The sequence below is a fragment of the Lepidochelys kempii genome, chromosome 8 (assembly GCF_965140285.1).
Source record: "Lepidochelys kempii isolate rLepKem1 chromosome 8, rLepKem1.hap1, whole genome shotgun sequence".
In the NCBI taxonomy this organism is placed as follows: Eukaryota; Metazoa; Chordata; order Testudines; family Cheloniidae; genus Lepidochelys; species Lepidochelys kempii.
In genome coordinates this window covers 12,358,044-12,377,292 of record NC_136387.1, presented here as the reverse complement: position 1 = coordinate 12,377,292, position 19,249 = coordinate 12,358,044, and the positions used below count along the sequence as shown (strand labels likewise).

The 19,249-nt window shown below is 38.9% G+C and overlaps 1 protein-coding gene across 6 annotated transcripts in view; it reads left to right on the top strand.

Moving 5' to 3' along the window:
* The window catches only part of SEC24A (SEC24 homolog A, COPII component), a 51,885-nt gene extending 35,207 nt beyond the window's left edge, over positions 1 to 16,678 (top strand). For 5 of the 6 annotated variants that reach the window (XM_073355539.2, XM_073355538.2, XM_073355542.2 and 2 more), the window contains 9 exons: positions 471 to 629; positions 2,237 to 2,410; positions 3,016 to 3,126; positions 3,566 to 3,741; positions 5,673 to 5,810; positions 6,913 to 7,017; positions 7,145 to 7,237; positions 7,836 to 7,939; positions 13,378 to 16,678. In XM_073355539.2, coding sequence (XP_073211640.1) covers positions 471 to 629; positions 2,237 to 2,410; positions 3,016 to 3,126; positions 3,566 to 3,741; positions 5,673 to 5,810; positions 6,913 to 7,017; positions 7,145 to 7,237; positions 7,836 to 7,939; positions 13,378 to 13,492 — 1,175 coding nt within the window. In that variant the 3' untranslated portion in view covers positions 13,493 to 16,678. The other variant, XM_073355543.2, reaches the window with a different exon arrangement.
* Positions 16,679 to 19,249: the final 2,571 nt, after the last annotated feature.

Below are 19,249 nucleotides of genomic sequence, written 5' to 3'. Positions count from 1 at the left end.
CAAGAGGCTCTTCTCCCCTCGACTTGTAGGAGTATTTCAAAGGATTATTTTGTTTCTGGAATAAGGTGTGAGTAATCTGAAGGAATTTATTTTCATTCTTACCTCTCAGTGCATGATGGAGTAAACATCTTTATAGGAGACAGCTTCATTACTATTTTAATTACTTTCTTACCCCTGACGTATCCTCTGATTTCTGTTCCAGAGTGGTGTGGTACCATCTTTCCTTTAGACCAATTTTAAATTCATTTCACACTTTATAACCTTCATAATCAAGTGAATATGCAAGTTATTGGTCACATCTACACATTATATCTAGGCCTGTATCTGTGTAGAATAAGGTTATTAATGTTAAACTGTTCAGGTGTGCAAATAAAATTACAGGGAGAATTTAGGTTAATCTGAACTGATATTTGAAGACTGCAGCAACAGCTATTGGTTTGAACTCCACCAATGCACATTTTCTATTCTAGGCTGTATATCGAGGTATTCAGCAGGGAGTGTGTATTACTATCAATCTTACCATCAGCAACACAATCCTGTCCAGGTGGAGAAATTACAGAAAGAGCTGAAACGATACTTAACTAGAAAGATTGGCTTTGAGGCGGTCATGAGGATAAGATGCACCAAAGGTCTGAATAGAATCTTTTTTTGCACACTTTATTATTTAAAAATGTTTTATTGGTAATTTTGTTTTTATATAAGCCTGAATGAATAGTTGGCAAATATGTACATGGAAAATCAGGCATTGTGAATCCAACTGCACAGAAGAAAGCAGAATTAGTAGTAGTATAAAAGAGTGGATCAAGGTGCAGTGGTGTTCAGGATCAGTATGTACAGCTTGCCAAGGCTAGTAATAAGTGCTTCGTTACCATGTACTTCCACAGGCTACTCCAGCAAAAATAAGGAATTCACAATGTAATAGTCCTGCTACATGGTTTACTTTCAAACCTGTGTCCTGCCCTGTGGTCAAACTAGAAGCCTGATTTTTATTTTTTTTTTTTTAAATTTCATAAGCTGAGAGGATAAAGGGAACTTTTTACTCTCTGGCACCTCCATCTAAAAACTATAAAGAAGCAACAGAAAAGCATTCAAACAGTGCATTGTAACAAGGGTCCTGTACCTTGGGTGTAATTGAATTCAACATCATATATTTGTAATAGCGCTGTTGATTAATCACAGTTAACTCGTGATTAACTTAAAAAAATTAATCGCGATTAATCAGTGTTAATCGGACTATTAAGCAATAGAATACCAATTGAAATTTATTAAATATTTTGGTTTTTCTTACATTTTCTAATATATTGATTTCAGTTACAAGACAGAATACAAAGTGTACAGTGCTCACTTTATATTTTTTATTACAAATATTTGCATGGTAAAAATGAACAAAAGGAATAGTATTTTTCAATTCACCTCATACAAATACTGCAGTGCGATCGATGTCTTTATCGTGAAAATGCAACTTACAAATGTAGATTTTTATTGTTATTTTTTTGGTTACATAACTGGGTTTTTTTTTGTAGTGCAATGTAAAACTTTAGAGCCTACAAGTCCACTCAGTCCTTCTTCTTGTTCAGCCAGTCGTTAAGGCAAACAAATTTGTTTCCATTTTACGGGAGATAATGCTGCTGACTTCTTACTTACAATGTCACCAGAAAGTGAGAACAGGCATTCGCATGGCACTTTTATAGATGGCATTGCAAGTGCATTCATAAAACATTCTTCAACCACCACATCCAAAAATATGTAAATAAATGGTTTTCTATTAATTGTGCTGTTTAAAAAAATTAATCACGATTATTGTTTATCACTTGACAGTCCTAATTTGTAACCTTTTTAGAACTAAACTACTGGTTCCCAAGGGTAGTGCTTATAAAGAAAGAGTACTTCACTGTGCTGTATATAGTATTTTCCCTTAAATGACTGATCCTATCATATATTCTGAACTAGAAATATCAGCACAATGTGACTTTCAGCCTCAAAGAGTCAAAGAAATTCGAAATGTTACTAATCTTTGAGCTGACTTGTATTCCGAGTGCTTGGTAACCATTGGTTTTAGTGCATGTTACAAATTAATATGCAACTTGAGATATTTACATTTACTAAAGGAACTGTGTTTTGAAAAGGGTTTGTCCATAATCTAGAAATCAGGGCAACTATGTAATCAGTTCATAGTTTACATTAAATGGCAAAAGTAACATTAATAAATAAAATTACATGGTTTTTCCTTTCGTAGGTCTTTCCATTCATACCTTCCATGGGAACTTCTTTGTGCGATCAACAGACTTGTTGTCTTTACCCAATGTAAACCCGGATGCAGGATATGCTGTACAAATGTCAGTAGAGGAAAGTCTCACTGACATGCCAGTTGTTTCTTTTCAGTCAGCACTACTGTACACATCCAGCAAAGGTAAGAAATGTAAACAGCATTGACTGGTAGAATGATACAATATGTTAGCTGCCAATGTGTGTAAATTCTTAAATTTATAATCTAGTTTGCTTGTAGTAAGTAAATAACTTCAACTGCATCTTCATATCCCCAATAAGAGAGGGTAGAGTACTAACACCTTAGCACGCTCATTCCTCCTTTCCTGTTAGTGATAGTAGTTATTCATTATTCAGCAGCTGCATTTTAGGGCCTTACAGATTTTCTGAAAAACTTGCTCTGATCTGAAATGGGCAATTTTAGCCCAGAAATAAATTGGCCAAAGAGGGTAAATTGGCTGCTTAACAGGTGTTCATTTAAAATAATTGTGTGACAAGTTAATGGTGCATTAAATCAGTTTTATAAGTTATTTATCTGAAATATAGACTAATTGCTTTTGGTAAGTTGAGCAAAAAAGATATTCTTAAATAAATTGACTTAAAAAAATTAGAGTTACTGCAAATTTTACTGTACAGACCTCATTTTTGGTAAATTTGTGATTTTTCTCCCCACTTCCCCCAAAACACAGCTTAGATAATGGTGTGGAAAATGCCATTTGGCGACTACACAGATTTATTTTCTCCCTATAGGTGAAAGAAGGATTCGAGTCCACACTATGTGTTTACCTGTTGTTACAACACTGAGTGATGTCTATCTGGGGGCTGATGTACAAGCTATTACAGGTTTATTAGCCAATATGGGTAAGCATGACGCTCTTTGATGTACAAGTGTAAAATATCTAAAACTTTTGAGGAATAATCCTTTGGGAAGCAAGATTACAAGGGAAGTATCCTACCTTCTGAATGGTTGAAGGCACTTTGCCATATGACTTACAGTGACTCTGGGTGTGAAGATATCAGTACAACTGTATGTTGTCATGTTGTTTGATATGGCTTTAGAATTCTGCACATCAGAAGTTAGAGCAGCAATTAGGACTCTGGGATTTTTTATTCTAGGCTGTACCATTAATGTTCCTATCCCTCTATGCCTCTTGGTGGCACAGTAAAGCTCCATTAATGTATGTTTGTAACCATCTTAAGATCCTGACATGAGGGGTTATAGAAGTACAAAATAATACTTGTCAGTAATTCCTAGAAAAGAAAATTAGCTGTTAAACTTCTCTCTCTCTCTGCTTTTTAGCTGTGGACCGGTCAGTTTCTGCTAGTTTGAGTGATGCTCGGGATGCCTTGGTGAATGCTGTAATCGATTCCCTGTCGGCTTACCGCTCTTCAGTCCTAAGCATTCAGCAACCTGGTCTGATGGCTCCCTATTCCCTACGACTCTTTCCACTTCATGTACTGGCTCTCTTAAAACAAGTAAGAATGAAAATAAAATCTTTCCAGAGGACATTATTTTTATATTCAGTATGTCAGTCTGAATGATGTATAGGTAAACATTTCTGTGAGATGATATTATCTATGAAGGGTTTTGGCAACATTTGAAGGGGGGTGATTTCTTCATTGGTTTGGATCCAGTTTAATTAAGACCAGCCATCTTGCCATATACTATCACAGTAATTGAGGTTGTTTGGCATTTAAGATAATAGCCTCTTCTGGTATAAATGGAACAGTTCTGGAACCAACTTCTTGTCTCATTTCTCCAGGCCCTGGATTTGGTGATTTTTTTTTTCCTTTTCTTTCCAGTACCACTGCAAAGCAAGACTTGCTTGTTCACCTTGGTTTTCACTGGGGCCAACTGTAGTAGAAGATGGCTTGGGTGTCTATATCAGCCACCAACAAAGGGTTTTTTAAAAGTTATCATAAGATCTGAATATGACTGAAGTTACATATATATAGGCTGTGTTTGTGTACTGTATCTAGAGCTTATGTCAGATGCATTTATCATAAAGCTTGACATTTTTATGAACAATGTAGGGAGGTGGTATAGTTGTGGAGTGTGTCATGACAGAAAGAAGGGGCTTCTGTTCCATGTATAGAGCTGCAGCAGTGTAGGATCGGGAGTATGGTGAAGAATAGCACCAGGGAGGTGGAGCTAGAGGGCAAGAAGCTTGGGTGCCTGGGAGTGCATTGGTATTGAGGCAGAAGTGGGCAGCCAAGAGAGGAAGCAAAGGAAAGTGGGGGCAGGGAGTAATATGGGGAGACTTGCTGTGATTGTCTGATACCCCTGACTGCTAGCCTAGGGAACATGCAGCAATTGCTGTTCAGTGTGGCTTTGAGGAGCTTCACTCTATGTGCTGCTGACAAGGCAAATCTATACACCAGTTTAATGTGGGGTGTAGGGAGAGAGCTAAGTGCTAGCCCACAAAGAACTGATCTTTGCTGGCTTTTCTAACAAAGGGGTTTGCAGCATTCCTGAGTCTTGTCTACGCTAGAAAACTGAACAATTTCTAAAAATGGCTTTCAGCTGTGGATCCCTCTGAACTAATATAGAAAACGGTTAGTCTTAGGATAGATGGTTTACTCTTTCAGAATGCAGCATGATCAAGACCTGGTGGAATCATCTCATTCACACTTTCTCAAATGACACTAAAAAACCCTTGTTAAGTCTATGCTATGGCTGTGTTTATGCTGGGGAGATTTGATCTCTTTAATATAGACAAAGTCAAACACTTGAATGGTTTTCAGTACTTGTTTGGGATGCGGTCCTGCTTCAGCAACAGTTGAGCTGCTTTGTGTCTGTAAGCCAATGGAGTGCATTTACCATTAAGTCAGAACACCTCTGACAGAGATGTGCATTAGAGCCAAAGGATTAAGCATAACAAGTCTTTGAATTGCGGTTTTAAAGTATCGTTATGTAGCTTCTTGAGACAAAGTAATAAGCATAATTTTATTAAAAATCCATCTTAATATGCCGTCATTCCAACTCCACTCTTCAGAAAGTTTTCTACAGACATAAGACTAACATATATTACAGTATGTTATGTCAGTGGTTCCAGAATCCAAAGATACTGAGTGATTAGTCACAAAGTTGTTTGCATATAAGTAATATACAAAACTTGCTTTGAGTACAGATACTCAGTTAAGAAATGCAGATAAATTAAGTGTGTGGGGGGGTCATTGTAGTAATCAAGACTTTATTATATTTTTAGATCAAAATATTTAAGGCTAAATTTCATGTGGGACTCAAAATATTTCTTAATGTAGGTAATCAAAAGCAGATGTAGGCAATATACCTATTCTTGTTTTATAAACATCTTGAATGTGTGATACTCTGCCTAGTGCTTTTCACTTGTTGACTTTGAATTAATAACAAATTAAAATATTTCAAATACTGGTTTTATTCACAGAAAGCATTCCAGACTGGGACAAATATCCGTTTAGATGAGCGTATTTTTACTATGTGTCAAGTGAAAAACCAGCCCCTAATTTACCTCATGCTTATGACCCATCCCAATCTGTACAGAGTTGACAATCTCACAGATGAGGTATGATTTCTTTTTACTTATTACACTGGTTCTGTGGTTGCTTGGTTCCAAAGACCTTTATTTGAAGTGAAGAATATGTATTGCATAGAAAACCCTTTAAATAAGAACTGTATTCTTCAAGGTATGTAGTCTGAGAGCTCACAGCCAGTCACAAAGTTTAAAGTTTTGAAGATACATCAAAGCAGCTTACCCATTATAGGCAAACTGATGAAACAATTCCTTGGCATTCGAATTAAGTCACATCACATGAATCATGCATGTGTGTGTGACTATTAAGGAATTATTATAAAGACTGCTGCACTAAATTGCCACTCCATGTAATCCAGACTTATTCTAAATCAAGTTTTGCAGCAATAACTTGGAAGCAATACATGCATGAATTATAAGTCATGAGATGAGGGGTAGTTCCAGTGTTGGATTGCATTTCAGACTAAGCTGAAGTGTGTAAAAGTTTACAAATACTGTAAACCGTACATACATATAAGATGTTGCTCCATTATTTTCCTGTTAGGGGTGGTATAGATGGGCTCTGGAGGGAACATGTGGCTAACACCCCACTCTAGACACAATGTGGATTGGATTCTATAGACAATCATTCTGAAAAATGTAGCTGGCATTCTAATTTGAAAATAGTCTATTACACTACAAAGCACATCCCATTAAAAGGGGATATGCTGCAGCAGGGATGATGTTTTTCATAGTGGTGTTCAACTTCTTTTTTAAAATAAGTCCTGTCATTAGTGCCATGAACCAGTATGTGTAGGAATTAGTGCAGGCAGACTAATTCTGTACATCCAGACTTCGAAGCCTGCAGATTTTTGAAGCTCACATAATTGTATGAAGTTTTCAGAAGAGAATCAATTTCATTAAGACAAAATAAAGACTGCTTTTTTTTATAATAAAGTATATGTTATATCTGAGTTTTAACAATGTAAAAGTCAGACTGCAACAGATGATGCACTTGGGGGCAAGAGGGTATAATTTGTCCTTAATTGTTTTTTACTAATAAAAATGTATTCCACTTGAATATTTCTCATTCCTGCTGCCTCTCTTATCTATATATCTAGAGGCACACTTACATGGTGGCAATTTTTCTCTTTAGGGAGCCCTCAACATCAATGATAAAACAATACCTCAGCCACCCATTCTCCAGCTGTCTGTGGAGAAGCTGAGTAGGGATGGTGCTTATCTTATGGATGCTGGCTCTGTAAGTTAAAATTTTATATGAACTTTTGGGTTTTTCTGAAGGCTACTGAGCACTTTAGATATACAGAAGAGTATAAGGGTGTATGTATTGCATAGATTAATGCTATTGTTATTGAACTGTCTTTTAGGTAATGTTTATCTGGATTGGAAAGAATTGTGGACAGAATTTTATCAGCCAAGTCCTTGGAGTTCCAAGTTGTGCATCAATACCACAGAATATGGTAAGTGCTTGCTTTGGCCTTAAATAGGACAAGTAACTTTTTAAATTATAATCTATCACCTGTATAAGCTCAAGAGCCTTTCAGAATTGTAGCTGATTGTAATTAATTACAGTTTCAGGAAAAGTTCACTTTCCCCATCATGAGACTCTCTTCCGTAGGTTCTCCACTTAAAATGATCTTAATCCAGCTCACTCACTATGAAACCGCAATAAGTAGAAGTTGATAACCATCAGTTAGATCCAGTAAAAGTCTGAGCAGATTGAGAATATTGGGACCAGGAAGGAGAGTGGGTTAGCTCACCAGCCCTCAATTGCTGGAAAATTCAAATCCTAGTTTAGTTCACAAGTGAAAATGAATCTGTTAATGTAGTCCCAGTTGTGACAGCCAAAAGCCACTATTCAGTTTGGCACAGTTGATAGTTTGTTCAAGGATGATCTGACACTGAAATTGCAGTGGTATGTGAAACAGCTTCATACTCACTGTGCCTACTTTATGCCTGATTATGATGCTTGACCCTTTTCATTAACACTAAATTAACTCTGTCTCCTAAAGACAGAGTATATTATATTATGTATTAATGATAACCTTTGTCTAATAGACGCATCTTCCAGACCTTGAAACAGCTGAATCTACCAGAACAATAGCTTTTATCTCTTGGCTGAGAGAGCAAAGGCCATTCTTCCCTATACTGTATATAATAACGTAAGTTCTTTTTGACAACTCTAATACACAAATATGCATAGTCATGCATGCATAGTCATGTTTGCCACTGTAGTGACACATTTTATACTGCAGTGCCCTCACACAAGATTTGTAGGAGTTGTGCCTACTGTGAATTGTAAATGCTTGAAAACCTGACGTGATTTTAACTTTGCTTGTTTTGTCATCTTTTAATTTGTGGAGGTTTGATGCTTTCTCAGGGCATCCAGAACTGTAAGTCACCTTGTTACCCTTCTGTCTCAGCAAGAGATTTATTGGTGCTATACTGTGTGACCGCTTCCTGCCACCCCTGTCTGCTAGATAGGCAAACAGACTCCTCAGGACTCTGCCAGTCCAGACTTTGCCTTGCAGGTTAACTCTTGGTGTACTTCAGTTCCTGAATCCCCTGGAAGAGAGTTCCTCTGCAGCATCCAGGCTTTGTCACTGTATGCCCACAGAAATACCAAGTCCGCTGTCTCCAAAGAGACAGAATACGCACCAGGCTGTTAGCTCAACTGAGGATGCACACCTTACTTTAATATAATAGTACTGAGATGAATTTATAATAAAACAAGACTAAGTGATACTAAGGAGAAATAATAGAAACAGAAAATGGTTACAAATAAACAAAAGAATAACCTGCTTCTAAAAGTCTACATATAACCATAACAGGCTTCAAGCTTTGTTCTCACCTACAATTGCTTTTCAGCATCATTAACCCACATAGTTGGGGATCCACCGTTCATAGCTGCAAAGAGCACTGACCTCTTTGTTCCCTCAGTGATGGATAACAAGATGCCCTTTTGCTTTTCTTTATATTCCCCAATGTTAATTGTCTTTGTCTCAAGAATCAGGATGACTCCCTGGGCTTCAGTCTCTTCCTGCGTGCTAACACCATGCTCTTCCTCATCCTCCTGATAACTGGTGTTTACTGCAGATACAGATAAATTGTCCATTGTCTGTGGCATCCCCATGCTCAGTTTACATTATAGACAGACAAATCAATATTCTTCTTATAGACAGACAAATCAATATTCTTCTTATAGACAGACAAATCAATATTCTTCTCTGAGTGATGGTCCCTATCTGTATTCCACATGTTGGGTGCTCATTTCAGGGAGGTCCAAAATACAGTTGAGGACCTCCCCTTTGATGAGCAAGTTGTTCCACAAAAAGATGGATGAATCCCTTCATGTACTGAAGGACTCTACAGGCACACTATGGTCCCTTGGTATATACACCCCAGCTCTGAAACACAAGCAGCAGAGACAACCATTCCGTCTGTAACCTTACCTGGCCTAATACCAATGCCAGCAGGATGTGCCACTTAGGTGGCACCTCTTGCAACAGACACACTTCCCTGCTTCCGCTACAACTAATTCTTTGACCCTTTCCCACCAGCACCCAAAACCTCAGTTTTGACTTGCATGTCGACCCCTAAACCTTCCCCGATGCCACCACAGTGCCTCGTATAGTGTATGGGGGCCATATTGCCCTATTTCCTCACAATTGGGACAGGATCACCATGGACAGTTGGATACTGGAGAACATCCACCATGGATACTCCATAGAATTCCTCTTGTTCCCACATCTTTGGTATCTCCAGCCTCCCTTCCTCCGCCCCTTGGACTTTTCTTGGGGATCCATCCCATCAATGCATTCTCCAAAAAGAAGAAGAAAATCTGCACATTGAAAGGGCCATAGAGCCTGTCCCACCTCAATGCAAGGGAAGAGGCTTCTACCTACCATACTGTCTTATCCTGAAGAAGGGTGCCGTGCACTGTCCGCATCTAGATCTTCAGATGATAAATACTTTTTCAGAAAGCCCAAATTCTGTACGGTAACGTTGGCATTGATTATTCCTTCCCTCTCCCAGGAAGCCTGGTTTACAGCTCACAACATGGACACTTACTTCGATGTAGACAGTTACCTGCCCCACTGCAAGTTTCTCCATTTTCGGGTAGTTCACCAACACTATCGGTTTCAGGTCCTCTCGTTTGGTATATTGACAGCGCCAGGAGTGTTCACAAAGGTCTTTGCTGTGGTAGCAGTCCAAATGCGCCGCCTCTGCTACTCAGTATACCCCCTACCTTAACAACTGGCTCCTCGTGGTGCTTATCGTGCCAGGAAGTAGCCGCCATGATCCTCACCCTTTGCATACTATTGGCATCTCTAGGTATTTGTGTCAACAAGGAAAAGTCAGTATTGATATCTACGCAGATTATACTTTCTCGGAGCACGTCTTGACTCCATTGCAGTGAGAGGTTTCCTTCTGGTGGACTGCTTTGCAACACTTATGTCCATCATTGTGGACCTGCATCATAGACCTCACACCATGGTCTGCCTGCCTCACTCTCACTCTCACTCTCTCTCTCTCTTCCCCCCCCCCCCCTTTGGCCATGTGTTGCCTCCAAGTGTAGCTCCTCTCCATCTACAGAAGCAACACAGACCATATGTTGGCCAGAATCATAGTTCCCTGGACTGTGGTGGGCCAGTCCTCCCAAGGTCATCATCAGCACCCCGTTCGCCCCTTCCATACCACAGGTCACCATCACAACAGATGCCTCCCTCACGGGTTGGAAAGCCCACCTGGACCACCACATGGCCTATGGAGTGTGGATGCCACGGGAGGGCAGGATGTACATAAATGTGCTAGAGCTTCATGCAGTCTGTTCAGTGTGTAAGACCTTTCTCCTGCTAATTCAGCCCCTCCACATTCAACTTCTCTCAAACAACATCGCAGCAGTGGTGTACATCAACAAGCAGGGCGGCGCCAAGTCTTCCTCCCTCTGCCCTGAGTCCATCCGCCTTTGGAACTGGTGCATCAAAAACAACGTAATGCTTCAAGTCACATACTTCTTAGGCACCCAGAATTGCCTGGCCCACACGCTCAGCAGAACACTACTTCAGTCACGAGTGACAGCTACATAATGCCACGCTATAGAATGTCTTCGAGAGCTGGGGCACCCATCTGTGGAACCTGTTTGCCACTCTGAAGAACCAGAAGCTGCCCCTCTCTTGTTCCAGAGGAGCAATAGGGAAGAATTTGTGGGGCAACATTCTCCTCCTCCCCCTGGAAGAAGACTTTGTTACTCCTTTCCTCCCATTCCCCTCCTGCTGCAAGTACTATGCAAGATTCGTTGGGACAGAGCCACTGTGATGGTCATTCTGGCCCTGTCAATTCTGGTTTACAGACCTTCTCAGATTCTCCACCTGAACGCCGCTCCGCCTTCACACTCTCCTGGATCTACTCTCACAAGATCAGGGGAGAATCCAGCATCCCAATCCAAGCCCTCTTCACTTCACAGCCTGGTATTCAGATGAGGATCGAGGATAGACCAGGCATGCTCCCTGTTGGTGTGGCAAATCTTTATCCAGAGCGCCAGAGAGAATCCACCAAGGCATGCTACTGAGGAAAACGGAGATGGTTCACAGTATGGGCTCAATGTGACCATCACTCACTGAGTGTGGTATCTATACCAGGCAATGTAGACTACCTTCTTGCCCTCAAATGTCCGGCCTAGTCATCAACTCTACAGGGCTGCACCTGGCAGCAATCAGTGTCTTTCTCTACCCTTCCCCTCACTGCGAACTGCACATCAGTGTTTACGCATCCCACCACTGTCCACTTCATTAAGGGTTTACTCAACATTTTTCCACCAGTTCTGAAGCCCACACCACTATGGGACCTTAATCTCATCATCTCTGCCCTCCCAAAGCCACCCTTTGAACCACTGGCAACATGAAAAGGAGTACTTGTGGCACCTTAGAGACTAACCAATTTATTTGAGCATGAGCTTTCGTGAGCTACAGCTCACTTCATCGAGCTCACTGTAGCTCACGAAAGCTCATGCTCAAATAAATTGGTTAGTCTCTAAGGTGCCACAAGTACTCCTTTTCTTTTTGCGAATACAGACTAACACGGCTGTTACTCTGAAAACTGGCAACATGCTCACTCTCCCACCTTTTGATGAAAGTCATATTCGTGGTAGCCAGAACCTCAGCCAGGCAGGTCAGTGAACTAGGCGCCATGATGGCAGATCACCCACCCCCCCACACTATATACCACAAGAACAAGGTGTCTCTATGGCTCCACCCTAAACTCCTCCCAAAGGCACTGTCAGAATTCTACCTAAACCAGTGCATCCACCTATTTGTTTTCTGCCCCAAACCGCACACCTCCCTCACTAACAGGGTCCTACAATCCCTCCATGTCTGCTATGCACTGGTTTTCTATCTTCACAGTACTCAATCCTTTTGCACATTGCTGAACAGTCCAAGGGTCAAGCCCTCCTCTCCAAACCAATCTCCAAATGGGTCTCAGAGCATCTGTGAATGTTACAAACAATCTGGCGTACCCCTGCCTGATGGAGTCACAGCTCACTCTACATGAGCGCAACCTACCACATCAGCTTCACTGGCGGATGTGTCCTAGCAAGACCTAAGTTGTGCAGCCATCTGGCACTCTGTCCACACGTTCATAACGCAATACACTATTGCACAAGCGGCAGTAGGCTAGGCTGTACTGCAGACCGTGCTAACATTGGCATCCTCACACCCACCTCTGCACTGCTCACTGCTGTCAAGTTACCCATGTGTTGAATACATATAGGGACCATCACTTAAAGAAGGAGAGGTTACTTGCCTGTAACTGAAGCTTCTTCAAGATATGTGGTCCCTATCTGTCTTCCAGTACCTGCCCTTTATCCCCTCTGCTTTGGACTACATTCCAAGACAGTAAGAGGGAGACTGGAGAGGCACTAAATATTATACCTTCGGCTGGGTAATGAGGGGATGCACCACACACGTGCTGGTCAGTGGACACTGCTAAGAAACACTTCAGGATTCAGGTGCATGGCACGCCTGTCTACTCACGTACAATACAGATAGGGACCACCCATCTCAAAGAACCTCCAGTTACAGGCAAGTAACTTCCTCTTCCTTTGTCTGGGACAACTTGTTTATCAAGTCTGCCCCCAAAACATTTTAGGATCATATTTCCAGCGCACATGATGCTCTACACACCATCTGTACAAACATCACAGCGAGATTGACCACCATGTCACCAGCTCTCATTTGATACTACACATAACACTCTTTACATATAAATACTATGATGATAATGTATAAAGTGTCAGACTTGATGGGACTTTACAGAAGAGTTGGCCCTCTGCCAGTTGGTATTGAGGGGCTCTTACGTTATAAATGTAACCAGGTTGCCTGTGTTTAACATCAGACATTTTAGTGAATTAAATGTGAACGTTATCCAGCAATATTGTGTAATGAACGATTGTGAGGCCTACAGTACTGGCCGTTCATTTACACTTCACCACTTAAAGAGCTTTCAAAATAGTTAGTTCAGCCTATAACTTTAAAAATACAGTACTGTAGAGATTCGTGAATGTTTCATTTCACTCCGTCATTTTATTTCTATTTCCAAGGGATGAAAGTCCACTGAAATCAAGTTTCCTACAGAATATGATAGAAGACAGAACAGAATCTGCCTTATCATACTATGAGTTCCTCCTGCATATACAGCAGCAAGTGAATAAATGAACCACTGGGTTGTATGGCTCGCTTGCTTAGCGAAAATTTCTGCAGTAAAGAACACTTGTGCTTGTAATATCTTTTGTTAAGTTTGTGGCCTGGTGCAGTTGATGAGAAGTTCTCACTGTGATTTCAACAAAATAAAGCAAATAAAGGACCGCAACTGAGGATCATTTGTGCAACTACATAATATTGTACGTTTAAAAATCAAAATATATTTGAAGAGGTTGGGGATCTTTAATTTGCTGCAAATTATGCTTTTACTGTAAGCAGTTGCAGCATGAAGTACATTTGCAAAGGCATATTGAAGGAGTGAAATACATTTTGTAAAATGGAGTTTTGTTCAAAATGTATATTTCTGTAACTTTTAGTTTTGCGGGTTTTTTTGTTTTCTTTTCTTTTTTTTGCTGCTAGATTTAAAACCTCAATATGATTGAGTTGCAGGGAAATTATATTGTCTCTATGATACAGTATATCCACTGATTAAAGATTGAAAATTTATTTTAAAAAAGAGAGCTCTCTGGTACACTTAAAGTAGCAATTAAACAATTCATTGTGAAATGAACAAATTTTTGAAAAAAAAATTATGAAAATTTTAGGATGTAATGTTCTAGAAATGGTTATGTTGGATAGGTCTAAAGGTAGCTTAAACTGGCCTGGCTGGATTGAGATAGTCTGAAGTAATTTGTTAAAAAGCTTTCAAATGCATCAATGTTCTTGTACCTGAAAGGCAAAGTTGGCAAAGCATACTGTGTAAACTGAAAACTGTAATCAAGTGATCTGGCAGCAAAAATGGGCTAAGACTGACACTGAGCCTTGTGTTTGTAGTTAAAAATAATGAGTTTGGTCTTGTCTTGATAGTTCATTAAATGGCAGGAATGGGGAAAAGAAGGCAAAGCATAAAACCACCTGATCCTTTGTGTGTTACATTAGATAGATTTCTGCTCTAAATGTTAGGCCCATAACATGTTTTGTGAAATGAGGCTGTGGTAGCATTTCAACCTTAATTTATCAATATATTTTAGAGACAGTACTGAATATTTTGTTTGACATCTAAAACTGAATTCAAGCAGAAGTAATAATTTTGCTCTTGAAATAAATGGAAAAACATATTGGTAGGAAGTGTTTTATAGTTCAGTGAATATATTTAAAGTTCTCACAAATCTTTTTGATTGAAGCTTTATAACAAGCCTAATTCCAGGGCCATGTGTCCACACAATATACATGTTTTAATTTAACTGACAGACCTGCAAGTGCTACGAATGAAACATGGAAATTGGATTTACAGAAAGCTGGTATTCTTAAATGTAAGATGTGTAAAGTACATGAGAATTAAAGTATATCGGTTGGGGAGCAATCTGTCGATGACAGGCTGTTTCTCTTCATGTTGCTAGTTGATTGCTGCCCCTTATATGCCCGTGGAAAAAATGTTTTCTACTTTATTTTGCTTTTCGTTCATATTAATGCTCATACACTTACAGCAGACTTGCAAAAATCTCCCTGTTGGGGTCAAGTAACTTTTAATTGATGAGTAAAAGGTGTAGGAAAGTAGATATTGTGCCTAGGCTAGTAAACTTGTGAAGGTTTTGCAAAGCGGATTTAACAGGATCTGGTAGGATCATGGTTTCTGCAGCCATTCGTCTGCTTCTGCTCCAGTTACAGTATAATTGACTGAAAGGAGTTACCTCAATGCAGGGGAGAAGCAGCTGTTTCTTCATAGAAACATCTTGTGAAATTTGAGCACAAAAGAGCCACTATCATTCTGTGCTGATTTGTGATGTTTTCAAAAGAGCATTTTGGAACAGATTTACTTCTTCCAAAGGTGATTTAAACACCCTGCCTGCTGTGTCTACATGACTAGTGGAAATGTATTTCCCAAAAGTTTTTTTATAAGATTGTGCATTATTTTCAAAAAATATAGTAAGTATATAGGGGAAAATTGTTTTAAAATTTACTAAATTACTTTATTTCTAGCTTCACTCACATTTAGATCCTAAATTTTATTTCTTAAATGAGAATCAGTCATTCAGACAACCACAGTTTTATTAAGTGGTAACTCACTCTAGGCACATGATGATAAAATGTACCGACTAGGATGTTGGAAATTATCCATGCATCTCACAACAGACCCAAAGTCTTTGTTTTTTCTTACTATCACCACATACTTTGTCATTATATTTCATAAAGTTACATTTTTAAAGATAGTGTCTGTTTCAGAGAGAGCGTCATTTGCTTTATGTAAACCAGGATAACAGCTATGAATGTCAGTCTACATGCCAATATAGTAACTAACAACATTTCAAGTTAGGATCCCTAATATTTTTCTCTGTGAAACTTATGAACGAGCGAGCAAATGAACCCATCTGAAGTAGAATGCTTTTGGAATGTCCATATTGTATTTAAGAAATATTCTGCAATATTGAATGTGTAGTTTCAATTCCATGCAGTGGGGGACAAAACCTGCTGCTTCAATTCGTATGACTCTTACATCATTGCAGAACACACCAGTGTGTAAACTGCCTTTGCCACACTTCTCACTGTATATTACAAACGTCAAGAATAACTTGTTTGTTTTAAGATCTTAAACAGGGAAGGGTGGTCCTGGTTGTTCTATCTTAGTGTGACAACCCCACCACAGCACATGTACTCTATTTTTCTAGTTTCTGAGGTTTAACTATTTGTTTGATACATTAATGTTAATTCTGTCAACATCAGTACCATCCATTTTAATTTGTATACATTATCTTTTATAATTTAATATATTTGAGTCTCAGTCTAAACAGACTATTTTGCAATAACTAGAATAAGATTTACATTTCTTTTATTCAGAGTTAATTTCTTAACAATTTATAATCAAAGATGTAGAATGGCTGTTATATAAGGGACCATCAAATGTGATTTTAAGCTTTTGTTCACTATTATGGATGTAATCCTTATAAATTTAATTTTGTAAAGTAGTGTATAATATTGTAATATTAAATCCTTGTTTTCTGAAACTCAGACACAGATCTTCAGCATGAAGTTATAAATCTTGCCCCTTCTGAATCTGAGACAGGATTTACTTGTCCTCCTTTTTACAGTTTGTAATTTTCACTGTTTTATTCCTGTAAAAAGTCATTTGTAACACATGCAAATGCTTATTTTATCTGTGCTAATTTAAAAGATTTGGCTACTCAATAAAACTAATTGAAAGTGCTCACAGAAGTCCATCAGTCCTTTAATTAATAAACAGAAGTGGGATTCCATATTTGATCAATCACTGGGTGACATTTTTTTTCCATTGGTTGCATTAGTAACTTCAGTAACGGTAATTGCATTGCTAAAGGAAAAAATTGTAACTTGCTAAAATTGTCACTTTGTAAATGGTACAAAGATTGGGGGACTTCATATTTCAGGAGGAAAAAATGGAAGCATTTCTGCTATGTAACTGCAATTATTGGCAAAATTCCACTCTCTGTTACTGCACAGTATTTATAATAAACTTTAAACAAGGAAAAATCAGATATACTGGCTTTTGCACCCAGGCATTTGGGTGCTTTACTCTAAGAGAAAAATCTACAGTGACAGTCAAGTGTTTTTGGGACCTAATTAGTAGCTCCATCTCCAGTGTGCAGCATGATGGCAGAAAAACGTAAGTATTGACAAATGCAAAGGTAACATACATAGGAAGGGATAAATTGAACTACTCATACACACAGCTGAGTTCTTAATTACTTATAACCATTCTGAAAGAACAGTTGGTTGTCTTGGACAACTCAATTCACTGTGGATTGAGCAGCTGTTTCCACTTTTAGGATGTATAGAGAATAGGGTAGAAAGTAACACTGAAAATAAGCCATTATATAATCAATGGTATTCTCACCTGGAATGTTGTATTCAAATGTGGTCAGGTTATTGAGAAAAAAATAGCACAAATAGAACATACACAACTTTCTTGGGTAGTAGAGAAGAAGGTAAATGGGACACTACTGATCCTCCTGTCTCATCATACAAGAAAGGCAACTATGAAGGCAACAGATTTAAAAGTAACAAAAAGAAATAATTACAACTGACAAAGGAGTAGGAAAAAACGTTGCCTATATGGTGGTCTATTCCATAATCTACTACATCTTCCTCTGAAGCATCTGGTACTGGTCACTGTCTGAGAGATGATACTGGACTAAATAGATGGTTGATCTGGTACGGGAATTGCTATGTTCCAGAATGGTCAGGACCTGTATTTTATTCCTATCTGCTTCATTAAACCTTTAGCAGCACATGGATCTCTTTTAATATCAGACGAGGGCATTAGCTGAAGGAAAGAGTCTCATCTTCTTGAGCATTAACATGAGTTTAAAACAGTATTTCAGCTAGGTATTTACTAGAGATGGGACTGCACTGTGAAATTTAGATGTGAATTTTCCTAAAGTTCTGGGGAGTTGGGAGTGAGGTTTGCAACTCAGGCCCACCTCTAGTGAGTTAGCAGCATGAGTTTTCAGGCCCATCACCATGTGTATGTGTGTTACTTGTGTGAGTTTTGAACTAGGAAAAGAGTCCTGTGTAAATACTATGGTCAAGTTAGCACTCTTGCTTTGGGGTTAAAAGTAGGGTGGATTTTAAGCCCTTTCCTGGGACTTCATCATATTTAATGTTCCCACTGCTTTTTGGATACATGGGAAATTGCCACAGCCATAAGATACAGTCTTTCAAAGGAGATACTGAACATCTGTGATGGAACTAAAGATCCCAGGGCACTTTGAGAAGAGCTGTAACTCTGCAATTTTTGTCAGCATTTTTCTCCTCTAAGTATTCAGCCTTTTGAGATTGTCTGTCTCTATGAACACCAGCAGTGCAGTGTCTGTATGCAAACTCACTCCCTTGCAATATACTTTGGGACACTTGGCTATACAATAGTTTACCAGACTAGATTTTACTACATATTTTAAAAGTTCATTTTGCCATCTGTCTAATGAACAGCACCTCATTCTCCTTTCCACGGGGGTACTTAGGGAAAAACTCATTTCTGAATATGAAGGTACAATGGGTAAGTACATTAATAGATAATTATCAATAGCCATAGCTGCTATTCATAGAAAACTTGACCCAAAAATAGGAATAGCAATGAGCTAATTGAGGCATTTCACTGGGCTAAATTTGTCTGGAACATGGGGCAGTAATTGGATTTCTGCAGAAAGTGTTTGATTAAACTTGACCTAATACTTTCAAATTAAATATTAGTATAGAGTTCCAGGAATGTTTAGTTGCTTTTACAGCTAGGGAGTTGTAGGCTGTAGAAACTACCATTGCACTCTAATGAATCTAGGCCAATATATAATATCCTTTGCTTTCTATGTTGGCATTAAAATTGCATGGAAGCAAAGTAACTTGTTATGAATTTGTGTTTGGCTCACTAAGAGAAATCAGCTGAGTACAATATCTTATATAGGGAATGGCAAAGCTTTATCAAGTCTTAAATACCTCATGGGTCTGTAAAGAGAACAGTGGTGTGTTGCTAACTGTAAATACAAACATCCAGGAGCAATGCTGTTCAGAACACTAAATTCTGCAGGTTTAGGATTTTGTACAATCAACATTTAATTTCCAGCAGCCCCCTTATTCTAACTCTGGATGTTTTTCTGGCCAGAAATACCTAAGATACTTATCAAGGTCATTTGCTTTAAGACTGCACGTAGCCTGCTGTGTTCTGAATATCTATGCACAAGTATGTAGAAGACCGTTTTTCTTTGTGTGCCATCTTTACACTATTGCTATAAATAGATTTTCCTC